The 21,058-nt window shown below is 44.4% G+C and overlaps 4 protein-coding genes across 10 annotated transcripts; 1 reads left to right on the forward strand and 3 right to left on the reverse strand.

Annotated features, from left to right (window-relative positions):
* Nucleotides 1-36: 36 nt before the first annotated feature.
* Nucleotides 37-16,347, reverse strand: LOC108113772 (protein draper). 6 transcript variants are annotated; one of them, XM_017224512.1, is made up of 12 exons: nucleotides 15,763-16,347; nucleotides 8,611-8,841; nucleotides 8,383-8,546; nucleotides 8,198-8,323; nucleotides 4,529-4,775; nucleotides 3,293-4,332; nucleotides 2,534-2,740; nucleotides 1,961-2,461; nucleotides 1,595-1,897; nucleotides 1,389-1,535; nucleotides 1,267-1,299; nucleotides 37-1,150 (listed from the first exon to the last, which is right to left on the reverse strand). In XM_017224512.1, the coding sequence occupies exons 2-12, from the start codon at nucleotides 8,709-8,711 to the stop codon at nucleotides 894-896; spliced, it is 3,126 nt and encodes a 1,041-aa protein (XP_017080001.1). In that variant the 5' UTR covers nucleotides 8,712-8,841; nucleotides 15,763-16,347; the 3' UTR covers nucleotides 37-893. The 6 variants fall into 6 exon arrangements, with proteins under 6 accessions (XP_017080001.1, XP_017079980.1, XP_017079963.1 ...); XM_017224491.1 differs by lacking the exon at nucleotides 1,267-1,299 and having other exon boundaries at nucleotides 1,389-1,532; XM_017224474.1 differs by lacking the exon at nucleotides 1,267-1,299.
* Nucleotides 5,251-8,191, reverse strand: LOC108113811. The gene has a single exon (XM_017224523.2). The coding sequence runs from the start codon at nucleotides 7,630-7,632 to the stop codon at nucleotides 5,356-5,358; it is 2,277 nt and encodes a 758-aa protein (XP_017080012.2). The 5' UTR covers nucleotides 7,633-8,191; the 3' UTR covers nucleotides 5,251-5,355.
* Nucleotides 9,002-10,284, forward strand: LOC108113831. Its single transcript, XM_017224543.1, has one exon. The coding sequence runs from the start codon at nucleotides 9,162-9,164 to the stop codon at nucleotides 10,092-10,094; it is 933 nt and encodes a 310-aa protein (XP_017080032.1). The 5' UTR covers nucleotides 9,002-9,161; the 3' UTR covers nucleotides 10,095-10,284.
* Nucleotides 16,348-16,691: 344 nt separating the features above from the next.
* Nucleotides 16,692-20,942, reverse strand: LOC108114195 (WD repeat-containing protein 35). Of its 2 annotated transcripts, none has more exons than XM_017225021.1 (9): nucleotides 20,764-20,942; nucleotides 20,598-20,709; nucleotides 20,100-20,512; nucleotides 19,865-20,039; nucleotides 19,239-19,811; nucleotides 19,080-19,183; nucleotides 18,723-19,021; nucleotides 16,967-18,667; nucleotides 16,692-16,906 (listed from the first exon to the last, which is right to left on the reverse strand). In XM_017225021.1, exons 1-9 carry the CDS (start codon nucleotides 20,785-20,787, stop codon nucleotides 16,714-16,716), a joined length of 3,594 nt encoding a protein of 1,197 aa, XP_017080510.1. In that variant the 5' UTR covers nucleotides 20,788-20,942; the 3' UTR covers nucleotides 16,692-16,713. The 2 variants fall into 2 exon arrangements, with proteins under 2 accessions (XP_017080510.1, XP_017080502.1); XM_017225013.1 differs by having other exon boundaries at nucleotides 20,100-20,536.
* Nucleotides 20,943-21,058: the final 116 nt, after the last annotated feature.

Raw genomic sequence — 21,058 nt, forward strand, 5'->3', positions numbered from 1 at the left:
TTTAAGAGAGTGGTTAGCTATAGGAAAGGCATGTTCTTAAAATATTTTTATGGTTTTATTATTCGCGATTTGAAAATATCGAATTCGTGTATATAAAGATTAACATATTTCTTGCTAAAATGCTTTTCTTGATAGAGTTATAATCGGATTAACTTTCACACAATCATAATGTTCCAATATTTGACCTAGTTCTTAATATTTGATCTACAATCTATTTATCTGAGTTTTATACAATTTTGGCCAAACATTTTCGTTTAATTTTGATAACAATTATTCTGCTAAATATTTCATCGTATTAAAAATATCGATGCCAAATATGATCGGTTTTGATGTATTGTTTATGCACTCTAAACGTAAGCTGCTTATTAAAAATATAAATACCATATGCTTATGCTATTGATATCAATGTGTATACGCATGGATTTGTTTACAAATTATTGCAACCTTAGATCCGACGAGTCTGTCTCAGAGACACTCCACAATTTTAACAGGAAGAGGTGTTAAAGGTACTTAATTTAATATGATTTCAATTAGGTTGTTAGTCGAGATGGTACAGTCGTTAATGTTAGTACAATTTAGAGCCAGTGAAGCAGACATTTACAAAAGTGAGGACCATTGATGGGTTGTAAAGGGCCCCTGCATAATAATTTACAATTGTTGAGCAGACATGGCTTACTGAGCGAACATACAAAATGACAGAAAACATAATCGAATGCAAGACAAATGCTACTCTAAAATACACAACACAATCACGTTAACAACTAAGGTTCTAGGAAATATAGTAAACTAAAGTTGGCATGTACCAGTTGGGATAGGTTAACCCTATACACACACATTAAAATATGTTGATGACTTAAGAGCTAACCAGCGGGAGAAGTGACTGTTCCGGATGTCTACTTTCGAAATTCCGGACTGGAACTGGGCGATGCCGTCGACACATTGTCGAGGTTGGTGTTGGTATTGTCGAAGCTCTCGTGCTGCGGCTCCGGCTCCGTGGGTGGCAGCGGTTTGTTCAGCAGAACGGTCATGTTCTTCACGTTGCTGGGTTTTTCCTCGTCTTGGTTAATGTTGAGCATGGCATCGTTCATGCGGTGGTAGTGGGGCTTCTGCGAGGTGCTGGGACGCGAGTAGTCGAGGTGATCGTATTCATCTAGGAAACACAATTCAAATAATTAGATGGTTTGAACTTAAGAGAACATTTCAAACACTGGACATGGTGAAAAGGGACAGAGCAATACACATAATGGTTCTTTAATATTTGCTTACCCTCGGGAAACAAAATCTTGCTATAAATTTTCACTGATTCATGTCAAAATGTGTGCAAATGTGGAGTTCATTGTTAGTTGCATAATTACTAAGCATACTTATAATAGAGTCTAAAGACATACCGGGGTCCTTGTAGCCCTCCTTGTGTTTTATCTCATCGTAGACGTGTTCCTCCTTCAGGGATTCATTGTAAACGATCGGATTAGTTAGATCCGCATTCAAGTTCTTGGTTAGCAGGTCGTGGTTGTAGTTGATCGAATAGCTGCCTACTATACAAATACAATATTATAAGACGATGATTCTAAAGGTTAGATTCTATATTCCTTACCTCTGCCACTGGCGTTGGAGTCATCGTAATCCGTGCTCATCGTGCTCCTATTGTCAAAGTTGTTCATCTTGGAACGCATATTGTTGGGCAGAAGGCGCGTCTCCGCCTGCATACCATACACGGGATTATCAAAGTTGTGGTTGGGTGGCCAGCTTGTGGGGTTCGTCTCATGGGTGTAGTGCACATGGGCAATCTCCGTTTTCAGATTGGACACCCGTCGGCGGTAGTAGAAGAACACAGCAAAGATGATGCAAGCGAATAGGGTCATAAGAACTAAGGTCAGAGCAACACTAGCTCGGCTCGCTGTAAGTAAAAGGAATCCGAATGAGTAAAGCAAAAGGATTTTCATCCCGATTATTAACTCACAATCGTCGCTTTGGTCAGCAATACGTTGGGAGGCGATGAGCTCGTCACAGTTTTCGCCTGTGTAACCACTCCTGCACACACATCCATGAGCAGCATGGCACTGGAAGTTGGCCGACGGACAGGCACATATATTCATGCAGTGTTCGCCGTAGAATCCCTCCGGACAGACCTCGTCGCAACGGGTGCCGGACCAGCCAGCTTCGCATATACACATGCCATCGGCCTTGCGGCAGACCTTGTGGTGCACGCAGCGGCACCTCTGGGCGCATCCCTGTCCGTAAGTATCCGTGGGGCAGGATTCGTTGCAGTTTGCGCCGGTCCAGCCGGGAAGACACTGGCACTGTCCGCTTACGTGGTTGCACTCGCCGCCGTGCTCGCAGTTACACTTGAGTTTGCAGCTGGGGCCGTACAGTCCGGCGGGACATGGGTGCTCGCAGGTGAGTCCGATGTAACCAGTACGGCAGAGAATTTCACCAGTAATATGATCGCAGCTCTTGTTGCCTGCAAAACACAGAATTATTAGTACATAATTAATTTCGGTCATGTTTAATTCCTCATTTTAATATATCTCACCGTGCAGAATCTCTGGGCAACGTTCCTTGCACTCCATGCCATAGAATCCTGGCGGACAGGGCTCTGCGCAGTCGGCGCCCGTCCAACCTGGGGAGCAAATGCAGTTGCCGGAGTCGGGATCGCAGGACGAGTTGTTCAGGCATCTGCAAACTTTATCACAATTTTCACCATAGTAACCGCTCCGACAGTTGGTCTCGCAATGAACGCCTTGGTTTGATTAGTCGTTGGGCATCAGACAAGGACAACAAAACCCAAAAACACACGAGTGCATTACCAGAAAAGCAAATTAAATAATAGAAATGAAAAATGTGCATGCAGAAAAGATGCAATTCAAATGAAGGAGATGAGGTGAGTGCGGAGTATTAATGCTTGGAGCTGAGACTAATCTTGGGGATTGGCCTACACATAAACCCTTCTCTCACTTCTTACCCTTACAGTCTTTATAAAGTTATGGAAACACGTTTAAAGTGCAGCAAGTTAAAGTGAGTACTCGGCTAATACACTTCTACTGATAGATTCTTTAAATACAAATCAAAACGTAAATAAATGGTTAATTAATTAATGATACATCATAGGCAATGGTAATCAAATCATATTAAGCTTTTAAATTTATTTATAAAGAAGAATTATAGTTTTCCTTGACACTTGTGATTGTCGTTCTTCTGCAATTTTAGGGGCATTTGATCATGCTGATGATCTCAATGAGCTATGAACTTGATGAGGTGAATTGTATGAAGTATATTGAAATCCCTCTAGTACCTCCCCAATCCTGCTTGCACACGCATCGTCCGTTGGTGGCATCGCAGGCCAGACTGTTGTTGAAGTCGCACTGGCACTTCTGTTCGCATTCGTGTCCGAATCTTCCAGCATCGCATTTCCGTTCGCACTGATCGCCCGTCCATCCGGCGGCGCAGGTGCAACTTCCGTTTTGGGGATTGCAGGCGGCGTTGTTCTGGCAGTCACATACCTTGGCGCAGTCCTGTCCATAGTGGTTAAGATCACACGGACGGTCGCACTTGATATTCTTCCATCCAGCCTTACAGAAACACTGACCAGTCTCCGGCTGGCACTTGGCTCCGTTTTGACAGTCGCAGCGCAGGGCGCAGTCCTGGCCAAAGGTACCCGGCTCACAGCTCTCCTCGCAGGTAGGTCCTTTCCAACCTGGCGCACACAGGCATGTTCCATTCACTGGTGAGCACTTGGCTCCATTCTTGCAGTTGCAGGTTAGTTCGCAATTTGGACCGTAGCGCAGGAACGTGCAGGGTCTGGTGCACTGGGCACTGCTCCACCCGATGCTGCATTGGCACTTTCCCGTCTCCGGGTGGCACAGGTCCGTGTGCTCCATGTCGCACTCGCAGGTGCTGTTGCAGTCCAATCCGTACTTGTCAGCCTCACATATCCTCTCCTCGCACTTTGCTCCTGTCCAGCCCGGATTGCAGATGCAGGATCCATTTGCCCGATCGCAGGTCGCATCATTCGCGCAGTCGCAGGTCATGCTGCAGTTGAAGCCGTACGTGTTGAAAGGGCACTCGTCGAAACAGCGCTCTCCCAGATACCCGGGCGGACACTCGCATTTTCCTGTGATGTGGTGGCAGGGCGCTCCCTTGTAGCACTCGCATGACTCTTGGCATCCCGGACCGTAACTGCCAACCGGACACTTGTTGGCACACACATTGCCAGTCCAGCCAGGATTGCACATGCAGGCCCCGCTCTCCGGCTGACATTTTCCGTCGTTCTGGCAGGGACAGTCCTGCTGGCACTGGGCGCCATGTTTCCCGTCCGGGCAGTGCATATCGCATCTAGTTGAAGCGGAGGATTAGTATTGTTTTGAGGGTGGCATAACCTAACTCGCAGGAGAAAAACTAATCGTAGGATGCATTGGTTTAAGAATAAGAATCATTATTACACTCCCAAGGCATTCTACGTTTAGTTTTCGTATGATGTCAGCGATAGGGTTATGCCGCCCAAGAGGCTCCTCACATTTCGTCCACTTACAAGGGACCTGTGAAACCAGGCGCACACTGGCATTCACCGGACACGTGGTGGCACTTGCCGCCGTTTTCGCAGCGACACTTTTCCGAGCAGTTGGCCCCAAAGAAGCCCTCTGGACAGATGTCTGCACAGCGCTCTCCGACGTAGCCCTTGGCGCATTCGCAGTCGCCGGTAAAGGGCTCACAAACCGCGTTGTTCAGACAGTCGCACTGCATCGAGCAATTCCGGCCGTACCAGCCCGGCGGACAATCTACCGAAAAGTGACACAAACTTGGTTACAGCGGGTACGGTTCACAGGGATCGTACGGGATCGACAGTTAGTTGCTGCTTGCTTGCTCTGTTGCATTTTGCTGGTAAGCCACGGCAAACCCAGGAGGGTAAGCCACGGCAAACCCAGGAGCCTGGATAAGTTCCGCTCCCGGATCGTGCCGTTTTGGTGAGGGGAATTATTAGTGACCGAAAGCCTGCTTGCACCTGAATAATTGAGCCAGAGTGGACTGCATGTGGGTGTGAGAGTGGAGTGTAGAGTGTGGGTGGGTTGTGGGTTGTGGGTTGTGTTAGATTTCGGGTCAATATGGCAACTTAAAAGTTCAAACCAACTCAAGCTAATAAGCAACATACAGGGAGAAAGCAAAGTACAACTACGGAGATACTACGTGCGGATCTTTGGTAGTCCAAAGATAACATGCCCTTGCAGAAGCAAGTTTTTGACTCTATACACTAAATACCTAAAATTCTACATTTATTCTCACATCAAATATACAAATTCAACTTTTTGAGTTCTAAAAACATTTAATTTTGAGTAACATAATGGGTTTCCAGATCATAGCCTATTTACTGTCCCTTTGTTTCAAGAAGTAGGAGTACCTACTTGGCGTCCCGGGCAGAAAGACATGCTCTCGGAACTGCTCAAGGTCGAAGTCGTTGGGTTCGTATATAAAAGGTTCCTTGTTATTTACAGAAGTTGAACTCATTTGTTTTGGTAGTTCCTCGGTTGGAATTATTTCTTTGTCTGCTTTTGGAGTGATCCCAAGCACCTTCCAAATATCGTACTCCGACTCCTCTGTCACCAGCGACTGTTGTACAAAGCTTTGGACACTTGGCGTTGGGGGCGGATAGTTCAGCAAGCACTCTTTCCTTTTCGCCATGTCATCAAGGATCTTCTGCGTTATCGGATGCCTCATCGTCTTGGCAAACTCAAACACATCGAGTACACTTGGGAAACGTTCCGTATCGCAGACAAAGCTAGTTTCTTCAACAAAGACGTTCCGCCTGACTATCAGGTCTGCCTCCAACTCTTCTTCCTCATTAAGGTCGCAGTCCCTACAATCGAAGTAGGAAATATTTGTGTTAGCGTTAAGAGCACAAATCAACGTGATGCCTAATTTTGGACCCAATGGAATTGCCGCCATTATTAACCTGCGCAGAGGATCGTGCCCACGCAGCAGAACGCTGATATCGTCCGCAACTGTCCGAGGATTCGCATCAATCCCGGAAATATTAAGTTCCTGCACGTGCTCGGTGCCTATGAGACGGTTGCAGAGAATGCTTAAAGCATCGCCGCTCATCTTGTTGTGAGCCAATCCCAGATAATCTAGCTTAGCGAGGCTCGGTTTCTGCAATGCAGCTCCTATGGCTGTCATGGCCCGTGTGTCCAGGCGATTGTATTCCAGCTCAAGAGACTTCAGCATGTGTGGCCGGTCCAGTAGGCTTCCCAGCTCGGGACCGCAATCGTCAGTCATCTGGTTGTAGCCAAAATCCACCACCTCTAGCAAGGGCAACAGGCGCAGCGCCCGGACCAGTGTATAAAGTTTTATGCTGCTCAGCCGACTGTTTCGAAGTCGGAAGATCTGCAGCTGCTGCAACGATGCTAGTCCCCGGGCCAGGCGGTTTATGTCTTTGACCGAGAAAAACGAGTGCCGCTTGTGGTACTCCCTACCCAACGCTGGACCTAGAAACTCCAGGTTTAGCGATACCAGGTTGACGAAATGGCGAACAAAGCTAAGATCAATGTGGTGACAGTCATCCTCCGGATAATTCATATTCTGGAGGTGCTTAAGATACTTTAGCTTATTTCTCCTGTCCATCTTCTTGATCTCCCCATCTTCAGGTTCCGGCTCGACTTGGATGTCAAAGGCGCCTTGGATACGCTGCTTCCGTTTTTTTTTCTTGGTCTTCTCCGGTATCTTACGCTTCCGCATCTCAGAGATCCGAAGCTTGCGCTCTGCGCGTTCCGCTTCCTTGGCGGCCTTTAGATCTCGCAACCGCTGGCGGGCGGCGTTTCGCTCTTGCCGGCGCTTTCGCCTCTCATTGTCGGAGCCTTCTTCCTCGTCCGAGAAGTTAAGGCTAAAATTTGTTTTGAATCCAATAGCCTTATTGGGCTCAGAACGCGATGACGTCGATTCCTCCTCTTCCCCCTCCTCGTCACCATCTTCTGGGGTCATTGGCTCATCGCTGGAAATTTCTATGCCCTCAGACTCTTCGGAGCTGATTTCCGGTTCCGAGTCATCTTCTTCTCGTCCCGCTTTCCGGAATGAATACTCCGTCAGTGATTGTAGGTGCCGAATGTCGATGGAGCGCACATGCTCATAAATCAGCTCTGCCAACTCGGACATCTCTTGCTCTGGCCAGAGCGCTGCTGGGCAGGCTTCAACTAGTTCCACGTACTTTAGACTCAGCCCCTTGGGCCGCCAGTCGTAATCGTTTAATCCCTTCAATACTAGGCAAGTCTCGGAACACTTGGCCAATACGACGCGCCTCCAGTAGCTCACATCCTCCACGGAATAGCACTCTCGCAGTGGCAGTTCCACATCTAAAGAGTCGTAGAATATGCGCATCTTCAGCGGATCTTCGCGCACGGCAGCGGGCACGTGGGCATTCCCACGCTTAGCCAACTGTCGGACGCACAGATCCGCCAAAGTGGGCACTTGGTCAGGGCCATTTAATAGCTCTGCAAAGGTCTCCCGGTTGCGCTCGGAAAGCAAATGCTGATTGGCGGTCAAGGGCGATCGGTACAGTTCATACACAGCCAGCAGGGCAGGCTCATTCGGTACACTCAAGGTGTTGGCGTTTGTTAGCGGCAGGTAATCGAAATCCTCCTCGTCCATCCTGTGTTCCTTCCTGTATGTTGTAGTGTAGTGTAGTTGGTTTTGTAGATATTTTTTGTGGTATTTTTATGTTATCCCTTTTTTTGGGGTTTCTTTTGTACTTTTGACATGTGCTGTCTGTTGTCTTGTCACCTATATCGAATCATAATTTACTGAGCAATTTGCCTACCTAATACTCAAATGGTAACCCTGAATCTATGGTGTATTAACAATTTCTATTATTTTAGTTTATGCTACTTCTATCAATACATAAATTTCCTCTATTATTATCAGCTCCTTGTTTATACATTTTTTGCGCATTTTCAAGACGCTCCATATGAACACATAAAGGTTCTACTTATATTGATAAATTCAGTGGCATAACAAACATTTCTAAGCAAAATCCCTAATCTGTGCTTTGCAAGGGCATTTAGAACAAAGCTTCAAAGCTCTTATCAATTGGGGTTAGCTCATCGCGCGTGGCGGACCGCACCCTAAGAGCACCCAAGGCAGTTCATTGTAAAGATTCCGTTAAAAACACACAACATTTAGGTACAAAATACGAGTAAGTTAAGGGTCAACGAACTTATATCACAGGCAGGTCCTCCGTAACCATGATCGCACTTGCACTTCTCCGGGGATATGCATCTGCCATGCTGGCAGGGTTCCGAGCAGTGTGGCACACATTCTCCTGCACTGGCAATGTAGCCCTCTGAAAGGTATGCAAATTTCTTAACATGGTTCAAGGTTTCTCTAGCTTTTCCTACTTACCGCAACAATCTCTTACATAACGGATCTTGCTAATCGTCTGGGTCTTGTTTACCACTCTTTGTTTGATGCGATAGGTGGAACAACGTAACGGGAATGTTAGGCACCAAGTGGCGCCGCGTTCTTGGTAAGATTGCAGTTCTGTGAAGACAACTTCCACAGGATACCTAAAGGTTCATTAATTTATTAATAGTAGCTGACCATTTTGATTGCTATATAGACTACGCTTACGTTTCTCTTTTTTTACATATATTAGGTCCATCCAGATCTTTTAGATCTGCCTGCGCTAAGATTAGCTGAGCCAGGCTGGCGATGAGGATCAACCGAAACATGATGGCAGTGAGTTTCAGGTCCTGAAGTCGATTTCTCTTTCTGATGCAGCTACAGTGGTGGATCACTTCGAACTCATAATCACAGACAGTTATTACAGGATGACTCAAACTGCGATTAAGCCAGATCCAACTGAAAGAACAAAGAGAGAACAAATTGCATTAGTCAGTTTTTCAGATCATCAGTTTAAAGTGTTATGAAGAGTAAAAGCATAACATAGAATCCATTAAGCAAATGTACAAAACATAAAATATGTTATTTCCCCAATTTATCCAAGAGGAATCTGGGTCTACGACATACAAGTCAGATTCGAGTCGCCAGCTCCGGACCAAATTAGTCCAGTCAGAACCTAGAAAATTTTAAACACAGCCGGAAATTGGTAGCTGCTCAATAAGTAACAGGGAAACGATATCAATCCCGAGGGGTCAGAACAACTAGAATATCCCAAAAATATGCACAAGCAGCGTTTGCCCTTCAACGGGGGCCCAGGAGGTTTTGGAGCCAGTGCCTTCAACTTCAATGCCCCGCAGTTCGGCGATGGCGGTGGGTTTGGACACGGACCAGTGCCCGAGGGCCTCAATGGGATGCCGTTCCTGGGCAAATCGTCCACCAAACCGCTGATGCGTTCAATTAGCCGCCAGCGCTTGATGGTCGAAGGAGTTGGACTGGATTCTCTGCCACCACCACTTCCTGCTATGGCCCAGCGCATTCTAAGTGGCGGAGTAGGACCCGGTCAACGAATGGGATTGCCCCACATCCCTAACTATTACGGTTCCTACGAAGGCGACCATTCAGCGTCTTCGATGTCCGTGCTGGAGGACACCACCCCACCAGACTTCATGAAGCAGACTCCTAGGCGGGGGGATGGGCCATCTCGTTCAGGAGGACACTCGGCCTTTTCGGACACGGACTCTGAGAGCGATCTGCGCAGTCAGCAGAAGGGTACAGGTTTGACAGAGTCCCGCTGGAACCGCGCCTTTGGATGCTTGATGGATGCTCTCCCGGAGCAGAAGCGAAAGCGCGTGAGGGAGACGCTGCAGCGCTGTGGACAGACCGCTATTGCCAAGCACCTGCAGGTGTTGCTGCAACTGCTGGCCCTGGTAATGGCTGTGAGTTTCTGTCAAATCCAGCGCGCCGTCAAGTTCTGCGGCGGCGTGCACTTCCGCGTAGGACGTGCCAAATTCCAGTTGCGCAGCTCCCTTCGCAAAATGCTGTGGCGCCTGGCCAATGCCAAAGCCAATGACACCTTGCTCTTTCTCATCGTGGTTCTGGTGACGCCCTGGCTATTCCTCTTCAGCCTTGTGGGCTTCGCCTTGTCATTCATGTTCTCCATAAGAACGGGGTTGACGGAGGGCATGCGGCAGATGCGCCGGCGTGTGTTTTAGGCCAACCATTAGTGGACCAAAAAAGGGAGAGAAACTGCACCCAGAATCCTCTTTCTCTACTTTATTAACACATCACACAAGGACACTTGAGCAGCGCATTCCACACAACAAAAGAAGACAAACTACTGGAAACCAACTGGAATTCAACTATATTTTGTGTTGCAGCAACAAAATAGAGTTCAAAAATGTATGATGTGTGTTTTTGCAGGGATCCAGGATAGGGGTAGGGTAGCAATATTCCTTTTTTATTTATGACATGCCAACCGCAGATGTCTAATTTATATTTTTAAATATTCATAACCACTATTTGTATCACATTGCATCATTGCTTAAAATGTCTGCTTAACTCAAGGGTGCAATCTGTTTAAAGGTGTTGCTTGTTTACTGAACTGATCAATAAATCGAAAATACATTTATTTGTTTACTATTTAATCCGCTTACTGGCCACTTGCTCATCACCCATCCATCCAATTTATTATGTATATTATTTTTGCAATTTATTCTGCATGATAAATATGGGCATAAACAAATCAAAACGAAAACATTTCCGCTGCTCATGGGGCAGTACCACAGATTGTAAGCCTTTGTTGGTCATGTATATTGCGATTTCACTTTCAATTGCATCCCGCCAGCAAAGAGCCCCATTTTCCCAGCATTTTAGTTAATTTTCTGATTCACTTACTACAGAAAGCGATTAATGACTGGGAAGACTTTTCCGAAGGGAATCCCCTCCTCCAGTTACGATTGAGTGCCCCAGGGCCTACTTTCAAACTATTCAGGGGCTGCCTATGGGATGGATATCTCAGATTTCATTCAAACTTGGGGTAATGGATATTGAGAACTTGACATAAATTATGTCACGTCTACGTGTGAACTGGGCCAAGTATTGCCCGGACAGCGTTTACAATTACCAATGATCCATCGAGAATGGGTTGCATAAACGTGGATCGGTATCAGTAAGCTGACCCAGGCCGAACCACCAACATTTCAATCTACAACAGTTTTCAGGAAATGAAGATCCACTTTTAATATCAAGCATTAGGGTTACATTCGTATATTATATATATATCACCGACAAAAGCGAGCTGTTTCTTTCACCAGCCGGTCATTACGAACTGACATGAAGCATGGGCCAGCTATGTCTGTATAGTTAGAAAATACCTACAATTAGAGCGGGGATTGTCGTGATCCACAATCTGTGTTTATATGGGAAATATAATTGCTGGTTGGCTTCTATCCAGCGTGAAATCTGATTCACTTAATCGGCACACGGCAGGTGCCCTCTTTAACTCATCACTTTTCCTGTATTACTTCAGGACAAAAGTGGTCATTGTCAAGGTTGCCATTAGCCAGAAATCGCGTGATGAGCTAAAAAGTAATCAAGTAACGCGGCAACGAAAACGCCTTATTGAAAATTCAGGATTTGAGATGTTAAAATTAAAGGAAATTCATCGCTTTTATCAGAAGAAAAAAGGATTCAAAGGTTTATATTTCAAAGAAAAATTATTATCTTATCCTGAAACACTTTAAAAATACACTCAAAAATATAATGAAGGCAGAGATAAACACTGGCAACCCCTAGACGCCGCTCACAAGATTACGATAGATAAGGACAGGCGATAAGAATAGCACAGACCCTTCTCCTCTATCTGGAAAGCGATTCGGTTCACTGATATTTGTACTTTTGTAGGTGACTAATTCAGACTCACTATAAATAAACAAATCCACCGAACGGAAGATGCGTAAACCGGTCATGGACAAAGACTAATAGAATAATATCAAATCATTCTGTAAATAAATAAAATCCACGATGGGTAGCGAAAACGTGCGAAGCGGATTAAATTTAAGTCGTTTGGTTTAGTTTGGAAAATTACATTTAGGGATGAGCTGAAGAATGGGTTTAAATGTAAAGCGGATTGGGATTTGGTTTATAAAGATAATGTAAAAGGAGATAACATTAATTGGGTTATCTTGGGTTATATTCGATCTTATAAGCCTCTGACAGCACTTATCTAGATGGCAAGTCTGTCATAAAATGGGTAACCTTTAATCTAGGGACCACCAGTTGAGAATTATATTAACACATCACCATCAAATTTTATTTTCTCACTTAAGGATCAAATTAGCTTCCGCTAAATCATATTAAAATGCGAAAAGCATTCTTATTATGTGAACTTCCACGAGACAACGAGTTTACATTCGCAATTTACTTATTTGTTTACATTGCTGATTGCTGTTTTAATGATCTAAATGAAAATGTCGTGGATGAGTCACTCAAAGCTAAACAAAGCTAGACTATAGTCTATAAACTATTATGAATCTTTTAGCTGTATAATAAACGAGTGTGCGAGATTTTCAATGGAAAACGTGTCCGGCACAGTTAATTTTATCGAGTATCGAATCCATTCACAATTCGTAAACTTTGTACAAGCAGCATCTGGCTTGGCTGAGTCACTTTGATTTCATTCACGAGCAGCTTGTTTAAGGTTTGGTTCCTGGTCATAGCAGAGGGTCAATCATCTCCTAAAACTGAAGGTTTTTATTTCCGCCCTTGCCCAACAGACGAGTAATTGTGGCGAACCTTATGTTTGCTCGCACTGGCTCCCTTATCTGCAGACTTCGTTGCACCAACCCAATGAAAGATATCGTTTGCAGTTCTTAATCGAGCAGTAAGGGCCGCCGCATATCAACTAGTGTCTATAAACAGTAAGCACCTGTATTACAATCTTGGCAAATAAGCTTAAATCTATTTCCGCTGACAGTCTGTCTACGTGTCTTTTTGCCTTTAAGTGTTTCAAACATATAGGTACTCATATATGACTAATGCCTTGAGTTCTGATGGAGGAAAATTAAGGAAATTACATTCAAGTGGATCGTGCAAACGCAAAAGCTGCGTAATACATTTTCGGACTGAAGAAAGAGCTTTGTTGAACAGAAATCAAAGAGAATCTTCTCTTCCAGACATTTTTAAAGACTAGGAGATTTCGATTGCTATTTAGAAAGTACCTTCAAAATAGTTCTAATCCACTTGAGAGGTATGCCTTTTCGAAATTAGAACCAAAAAATAAGTATCACAAATTTTTTATAGGAAATATAAAATACAGAATTTCATACTAATAACTGTAAGGCCCATTCTCAAAACATCTGGATTCATATTCCTATAATCTTGTGTGGGAGGAGGAAGACGAACCAGATAATTTTCCGACTCCGCTTTACTGCGCACTTGATATAAACTTAACAAAGATGTCTCTTCCCGCTCCATATAAATAGAGCTGTTCGCTTGAGCTGTACTTTGGATAGCGAAATCAAAGTCGAATTTACTGAAACATCTCCTATGACCGCAACGCATAAGTTTTACACCCAGTTGGCAATTTAACGCCTTGACGTGCTGATAAAACACATTTGAAATAAACAATTGTTAAAACAATAAACGTTTTGAATGCCAAGGAATTCGTTTCGTACGAAAACCAAATGTTCTGGGCATCGAACGTGAGTGGAAGCCATTATTAAAGAAATTGTGCTTTATTCGTTATAATGAATTCTGGGGTCCCTAAACTTGCAATGCGTTTTTTGTTTTTAATTTTGACTTGGGATAATGTAATGTTAGAACAATCAAGTCAACCAGTGAATAGCTTAATATGGTATACTAATTATTCTTGATTAAATCAAGAAGGCAGTTAAATTTTTGCTGCGACAAACAATTATATATGTATAGGCCCATAAATTCGTTGCCACGTCAGCCACACTGACAGTAATTTCACCTGTTTAGCAGTTTTCGTACTTATTTTACACCTTCATTTCTGTATTGGCCAATTAGCAGGTGAAGCTCCGATTTCTCCCCGAATTCGGATAAAGCTAGAAGCTTCTTAGAAGAACTTAAGCGGCACAGCCGTATTTCAGCTGAAACTCAAGAGAACGAGAGTATATTATTCTACTGGAAAGGCACCCACACCTTGTAGAGCAGACAGACGGCGAAGAATTTTGCATAATCGCCATTAACTGAAACTGCACTTGCAACAATACGGAGAAAGCAAAAGAATGTTGGATAATGCAACCCGAGAGAAAATTAAAAAACAGAAAGCAGAGAACTGTTGTAATCATAATGGAACAACGACAAACAGCGAAAATTCTAGTTGATGGGTTTTTCTTTGACGGTTGTCATTAAAGTGTAGGACTAGAATCGCACTAGGCTTTCATCCCAGCCACTCCCTAGCACTCCTCCCAGCATTATTAATAAGGCTGAGTAATTATGGTGACAACAAAGTCGGGCTTTGTAAGGAATCTGAACAGACATTTACACATGCTTATATGCACATACATATATAGTATCTAAAGATATGAGGATAAGGAGAGCGCACCTCTTTCTGCCGTTTCAGCACTTCATTTTGCAAGGGCTTGTGGGTTTTTTCGCTGTGCACTGCAATTTCGAGCTCAGGTCCTAAGCAGGCGACATCGTTCGCCAAATCACGTATGATAATAATAATCAAGTTCCATTGCCAGTGTCAGAATTATTAAGCTACAAAACGCTGAAATAAGGAAAACGTGTGAAAAATTCTTTACATAAACCAAAGAATTCTAAATTTCCAAAATGTTTTTAAAGTGTTATATTTCGTTTGACATTCAAATTCATTGAATTTAATTTTTTTCTTTTAAATCTAGTCCCTATAAATTGAATTTTAGCATGTAACAAGATTTTCAATTTGTGTAAAATCAATTTCCATTACCCATATGATCACCATTATGTATTCAATGCGTAAAACTTGGGATTCCCCACTTTGTAAATATAAAAGAAAGCAAAACGGCTGATACGACAATCAGTACTGATAAACAGAAACCACATGAATACACAGGAAGAAAATAACTAAACTAAAAAGGGCAACATTAAATATATAAGTAAATATGTAAATATGCAAATCTACTGAGTTTTTGGGTTTCTATATATGTATTATAGAATATTTTCACAACAATGAAAAGAAAACCACTGAAGACGAGGAAAACATTTTAAAAACCCATATGTCATTTCATAAATTCTAATTTTAAAGATGCTTTTTGTCGTTTAATAGATGTATGACTGTATTTCGTTTTGAATCTCAACAGGGAGGAGAAGAAGCTGTGCGCGTTAGTTGGGTTTTTTTTGTGTGTGTGTATGCAGGCACTGTTTTCATTTGATCTGTCTATGTATTTTTTTGTTGGTCCGACAGCTGGAAGCTTCCGCAGCAATCTGGAAACTGGAAAGAATCCATAAGATGCGGGTTGTCGGGCGGAGAGGATAGAGAACGGAGCGATGAAAGGGAATTTAGCCAATTTACTGCGATTGCTATTCATGACAGACATAAAGATATAAATAAGAAGAAGAACGCGCAAAACCAAAAGCAAAAGAAAGGCCATTAAATTGTGCGAAAGAGAAACCAAAACAGGTTTAACTGTTCTTGGTGTGCTGTGCACAATAGCGCTAATTGATACTTACACAAGTGCAGGCGGGCCATAAACAAAACACTCGTGAGAAAGAGGGTTAGGGAGAAAGGAAAGTAAGCAGACAAAGCTAACTGGAACTTTCGTAAAGTCCACCAGGAAAATGACACATTTAGCACAAGACTTAATTTTAACACAATAACAATGACTAAAGCCTTTTAAAGCTAATGTGCCATGATTTGACTCAAAATCTCACCTTGGTAATATATAAGTACCGTGTAAACTGGTTACGTTCTCACTCAAAACAAACGCCGAAGAATGCACTCAAAATCGAATTCCACTCAATTTACACGTTGACGAAATTTTGAACGTCGCCTTTCAAGGGGATTTGTATTTTTAAATGCTTACAACACCGTGCATATAAAGCAATAAATATATCTGCGTATTGTTTTGACTTTCTCACCATCCACAAAAACTCGTTTTAGTTTCGCTTCTCTCTTTATTTTGGCACACTATTTGCAAATTTTAGCTGATTTAGCAATTTATGTGTAATCCCATTGAATTAAAACAATTATTTTCCGTGCGCTCAATCCTAAAACGTTGAAACCAACAAAGACGACGCACAACAACGCAATTCTTTAATGCAATTTAATTATTTTTGCTGCTCAATTGGAACTCGTTTTTGCAAGCACCGCATATTCTATTTACTTTAATTTATTTGTATGCGCACACAACCGCACGACCCGCAGGTTTTTATTATTTTATTTATTTAATTTATTTACTTTAAATCGAGCAAAGCGCTGCAACGCAACCGTTTTCCGTGCACTCGCCGGTATGACCGTTTCGGGATCATTGAAATATCCATGAGTGTGACCACTGTGTAACAATAACTATAACAGATTTAAAATAGACTAATGGTTTCTAACAGAAATGTTAAGATACAGAGCCTTTTTAACAGCGGTTTTAAAAGACGAGATTTTTAGAGAGACCAGCCAGGAAACGGAAATGTACAACGACTTTTTGAATAATTTTAATTTAAAATAAAGGAAACTTTTCAGAGTTCATAACAATATATATTCTTTAACATTTTTTTTTTAGCAATTTTCAATAAGTGGTAATTGCCAAAACCTATATGCCAAAAAGTTTAAACTTATATGTTTAAAATATTTAATAAAATATTTATTGATATTATAAAGATTCTACACTTTTAGATTTCTACTGTCATTGATACAATTAAACTGTGGCACAGTGGACATGTGCGGTGCCGTGAGATCTCTGTGGGAGCAGCACAGTGGTGGCAAGTGGTGCAGATCCATATATTGTTAGTGGGCTGGGTGATGGGTTTTCCGGATGAAATGCAAGCCGGAAAACGTGCATTGCACTCCGGGCAGGAGGGTGAGCTAAAAAAAAGGAATAGTTCATAAGTTTAAATGAGTTTTAATGATTGCTGCTCCACTAACCTGTCTGGCACTGCCACTCCACAGGAATAGCAATCAACCCTTTCACCAACGGTATCCTCCGGATCGTACTTTGCGAAGATGCCTCCTGCCAGTTCTTCATATCTCTGAAGAGTTGCCTCCGGCAAGTGTCCCAGTTGCTCCAGTTTCATAAAGGCCTTTGAGCAGGTGCCAAATGCCCGATCAGCACAGCTGGCCAGGGCCAACAAGCTGTAAATGTGCTCAGGAGGCAGAACATCCTCGTAGTCTCGTAGCCTTACCGCTGTAACCACCGCACTGTGGATGATCCCAAAGCGCAGCTGCCTCTGGGCTAGGAGCATAAAGTGGTAGGCCTCAGAACAGTGCCATAGTCTTTCGATAGCGGCCGCATCTTCTAGGGCAATCGAGTCCAGTAGCGTGTTCCTTCCGCTTGCATAATCGATCTCTGGCGTGGCCACCGCTTTAAGGTACTCCTCCGCCAGCAGAGCAGCCAGAACGTAGAGTTTCTTGACCCTCAAAAGCGGAGCCCTCTTCTCTTGCTCCCTCTCGGCCATTTGGGAAAGTAACCGAGCTGCATCCAGGTGGCGGCCGGCATTTCGTTGCATCTCAATAGCCTCCTTGAGACGACCCTCTTGGAGCAACTGAGCTGCATGCTTGGCTATCAAGGTTTGAACTTGCGGCAGCTGGAATCTTTGGGCCAGTTCCACAGCTTCACCCCACTGTCGGAGATTCACGCACGTTGAGACCGCGGCCTTCTGGTCGCCGAAACGCAGATGAGCTTGAACTGCCTCGGAACACATACCAACGGAGGCCAGCATCTCGGCCAGCTTCGGGAGCAGAGGGCTCTTTTCTGGCAATCGTTCCACGCACTTTTCCAAATCGTCAAACTGCTCCAGGTGGTAGAGTGCTTCCATGTAGCCCTCCATATAGTGTGACTTCTCGTAATACTCCCTGGCACTCTCCCATGAACGCAAGTTGGCAAAGTGGTGGCCTATCTCCCTCCAGGCAATCTCCATCTGTTGGTCGGACACACCAGATCCTCCCATTCTGTATAATTGCACCACGCGGAACCAATCGCAGAGGGTCATGCGCAGCTCTATGGCAAGGTCTCGACGATCTGCATCCAAGTAGAGCTTCTCCGCCTCTTCAAACTCCCCGTAGAAGGCCGATATCTCCGCCCTCTGCAGCTCGTTTGAGTGGATGGTGCGCAACCTCTTGACCAACTTGATGCCCGGATAATGGGCACATCGCACGAAGGCGTTCTCCGCTGTTTCCAGTTCCAGTTTTTTCAAAGCAGACTCTGCCAACAGTCGCCATAGCCTAGGATGCGGGTTGTCCTCGATAAACTGCTTGGCATCCTCTAGTCCCACATGCTCCAAAAGATCGTCGGTATCCCGCAGGGACTTCACCCTTAGCTGTATTAGGTGTGATGAGTTCTGCAGCTCACCCACGCTAATTATGTCGTCCAGCAGTACACTGGTGATCTCCAAGTCTTCAAAGGTGCAGATGTAGCCGGAGCAGGAGACGGGTTCCTCGGGATCGTTGCCGCGGAAAATATACATTCGCGTCTTCTCCATCAGAGCTAAAAGCAGAGGATTGTCCTTGGCCCAACTCACGGCCCAAACATCCTTGCGCTCCACCCGACTGAAGTTGAGCTGGGTTTCCCTGTTGTCGTCCAGATCGAGCAGGGTCATAACACCCATGTGGTCGATGATAGCAGCACGTCTACGTTAGTGGGTATTATTATAAATATATCATGAAAAACCGTTATCTGACTCACGTGGAATTGCAGTTTATGGCCATCTTGTAGACCTTGGAGTTCATCAAGTGCCGGTTCCTCAGAGCCACATTCGCTATGCTGTACTCATTGATTGCTCCGGATTCCCTAGCCACAAGAAGCAACTTCTCAGAGAGGGCCAGTGCACAGATGGGATCATTGATTCCCCGCTGTGTGGAGTGACCATCGCCACTGCTGCTACTGAGCATCAGATCCTTGGCCATTTCGACTCCGGTAGGGGTGTCATCGATGTGGAAGCGCTTCTCCTTGCGCGCCTTCACATTGTGCAGAGTAGAAGCACTCTGTTGGAGGAAGATAATTGGTTAACCGAGAAGTGGATTTGTTACAGACAGTACCCACCTTTGGTGTGTGGTAATGCCAAATAAGGATTTCCTCCTGCGAAGCTATAGCCACATAGCAGGAGTTGATGCCCACAAAGCAGGGCCTAATGTCCGTGTACTTGGCTAAATACAAAATGTTATAACCAATGAAACCACTGACACGTTTTCTAATACTCACAATCCACAGTGGTTCCAATGGAGTTGCAGAGCAATAACTGGTAGACCCTGTCATCCGCCGGATTGCTGCGATTCTCCAGGGTACTCAGAGCAATCTCCTTGATGTTACTACTAACGCACTCCACTCCCAAGACGCAGTGCTCACTACTGGATGCCAGGCACAAAGTGGGCTCCACCTCCTTGAGAAAACTCTGATTGGAGACCGTGTTCCAGAAGGTGATAACATTCATGGGAGAGTCCCTTGAGCCACTTCCGCTGTTCAGAAACACCACGGTCTTTTCAAAGTAGCACCAAATGTAATCTGGCCGGATGTTGGCGAAGTAAATGAATGAGTCCACGGCCATGGCTATGCGTAGCGATTTTCCCTCCCAACTGAGCGACGTGATGTCGGTGCCCGGAACTTTTAGGGTGCGATACATCTTTCCCAGCGGCGAGTAAAAGCACACTTGGTTTGAGTCACGTTGCGAAGCTGGGGTAGCCACGTCCAGAGTGGTTCCACAGATGGCCAGGACAGTGCCGTCATGGTTCCACTTGGCGTCCACATTCCGCATCCCAGTGTCAAAAATTGTAGGAGCTATGAGTGAAAAGGGTAAATAAGTATTTTTTAGAGTCTATATCACCTCCTACCATCATCATTTTCATTCCTCATGATCTGCACCCTTCCGCTCTCATAGCAAATGGCCAACACCGGACGCTTGCGGCTTGGGGGAACTCTTCCACTGAACCAGCAAATATTGGCTATGCGATGTGCCTTAGAGGAAGATCCACCAACAAGGCTAACGCACTGGATATGTAGCTTCATCTGGATTTTAAAAAGAAAGTAATTAAGGAAGACTTACAAGGATGGGCGCCTTTTACTCACAGCAAAGTTCCCTTGATTGTCGTACAGATGACACTCTCCGTTTGCCAAAGCAAACAGGATCAGTCGATTATCCGGACTCCACTGGACACCAGTCAGATGAGTGCCCTTAAGCTCCTTGCCAAAGATCCGATTGCCATCAACAGAACCCACTATAATGGCCCCATCTTCGTAAACGATGCAGATTCGAGACCCATCCGAGGTCCAGCTCATGCTAGCCACTGTGGACTTCTTCCTGTCATTTGTCATCTCTTCGTACCAAGATCCCTTATACAGCATCCACACCATGATCACTCCGTCCGTGTCCGAAGAAGTCAGCTTCTGTTGGGCATCGTTCCATGTGACCACCCTCACCGACTCCTTGTGACCATCCAGCGTTTGGTTCATGGACAGATTGGAGACAGCGGCCAAGCCACCTTTACTTTGTCCATTGGGAGTAGCTGGTAGTAGTGTTTATTTTTCAATCCCAAACAGTTATTTTAACTGATATTGTGGACTTACCCTGATCCAATTTGAGGACCTTAAGTAATCCATCTGTGCCGGCCACTGCGATGTAGCCCTCCTCCTTGTTCCAGGCAATGCAGTTGAGCTTGACATTGTTGGGTATTGCAATCTTGAGGCGTAGACTTAATAAGTAAATATTTTTTTATGTAAAGGCAAAGCCTACCTTTTTGCTGAGATAAACAAACATCTTTGGGTTGCAACTGCACTGGTTTTTTCCTCTTAACTATTTTTCAGCATTTGCTTTGGCAACAAAACTAAATGGTTTCCATGGTGATCAAACTCCAGTTTACTGCTCAGCTGGCTTAAATCCGAAGCCTGTTTTGTGGCCATAAAGTGGTTGAATTGGTATTGGTGGCAACTGTGTGAGAGGAACCTGTTGCCGCTTTCTGCTATCGAAGCACCTGCTGTTATCGAAGGCGGATCATTTTAAGTTTCGATATTTATTATCTATCTATTTT

The sequence above is a fragment of the Drosophila eugracilis genome, unplaced genomic scaffold (genome assembly GCF_018153835.1).
Source record: "Drosophila eugracilis isolate 14026-0451.02 unplaced genomic scaffold, ASM1815383v1 contig_2088, whole genome shotgun sequence".
Classification (NCBI taxonomy): Eukaryota; Metazoa; Arthropoda; class Insecta; order Diptera; family Drosophilidae; genus Drosophila; species Drosophila eugracilis.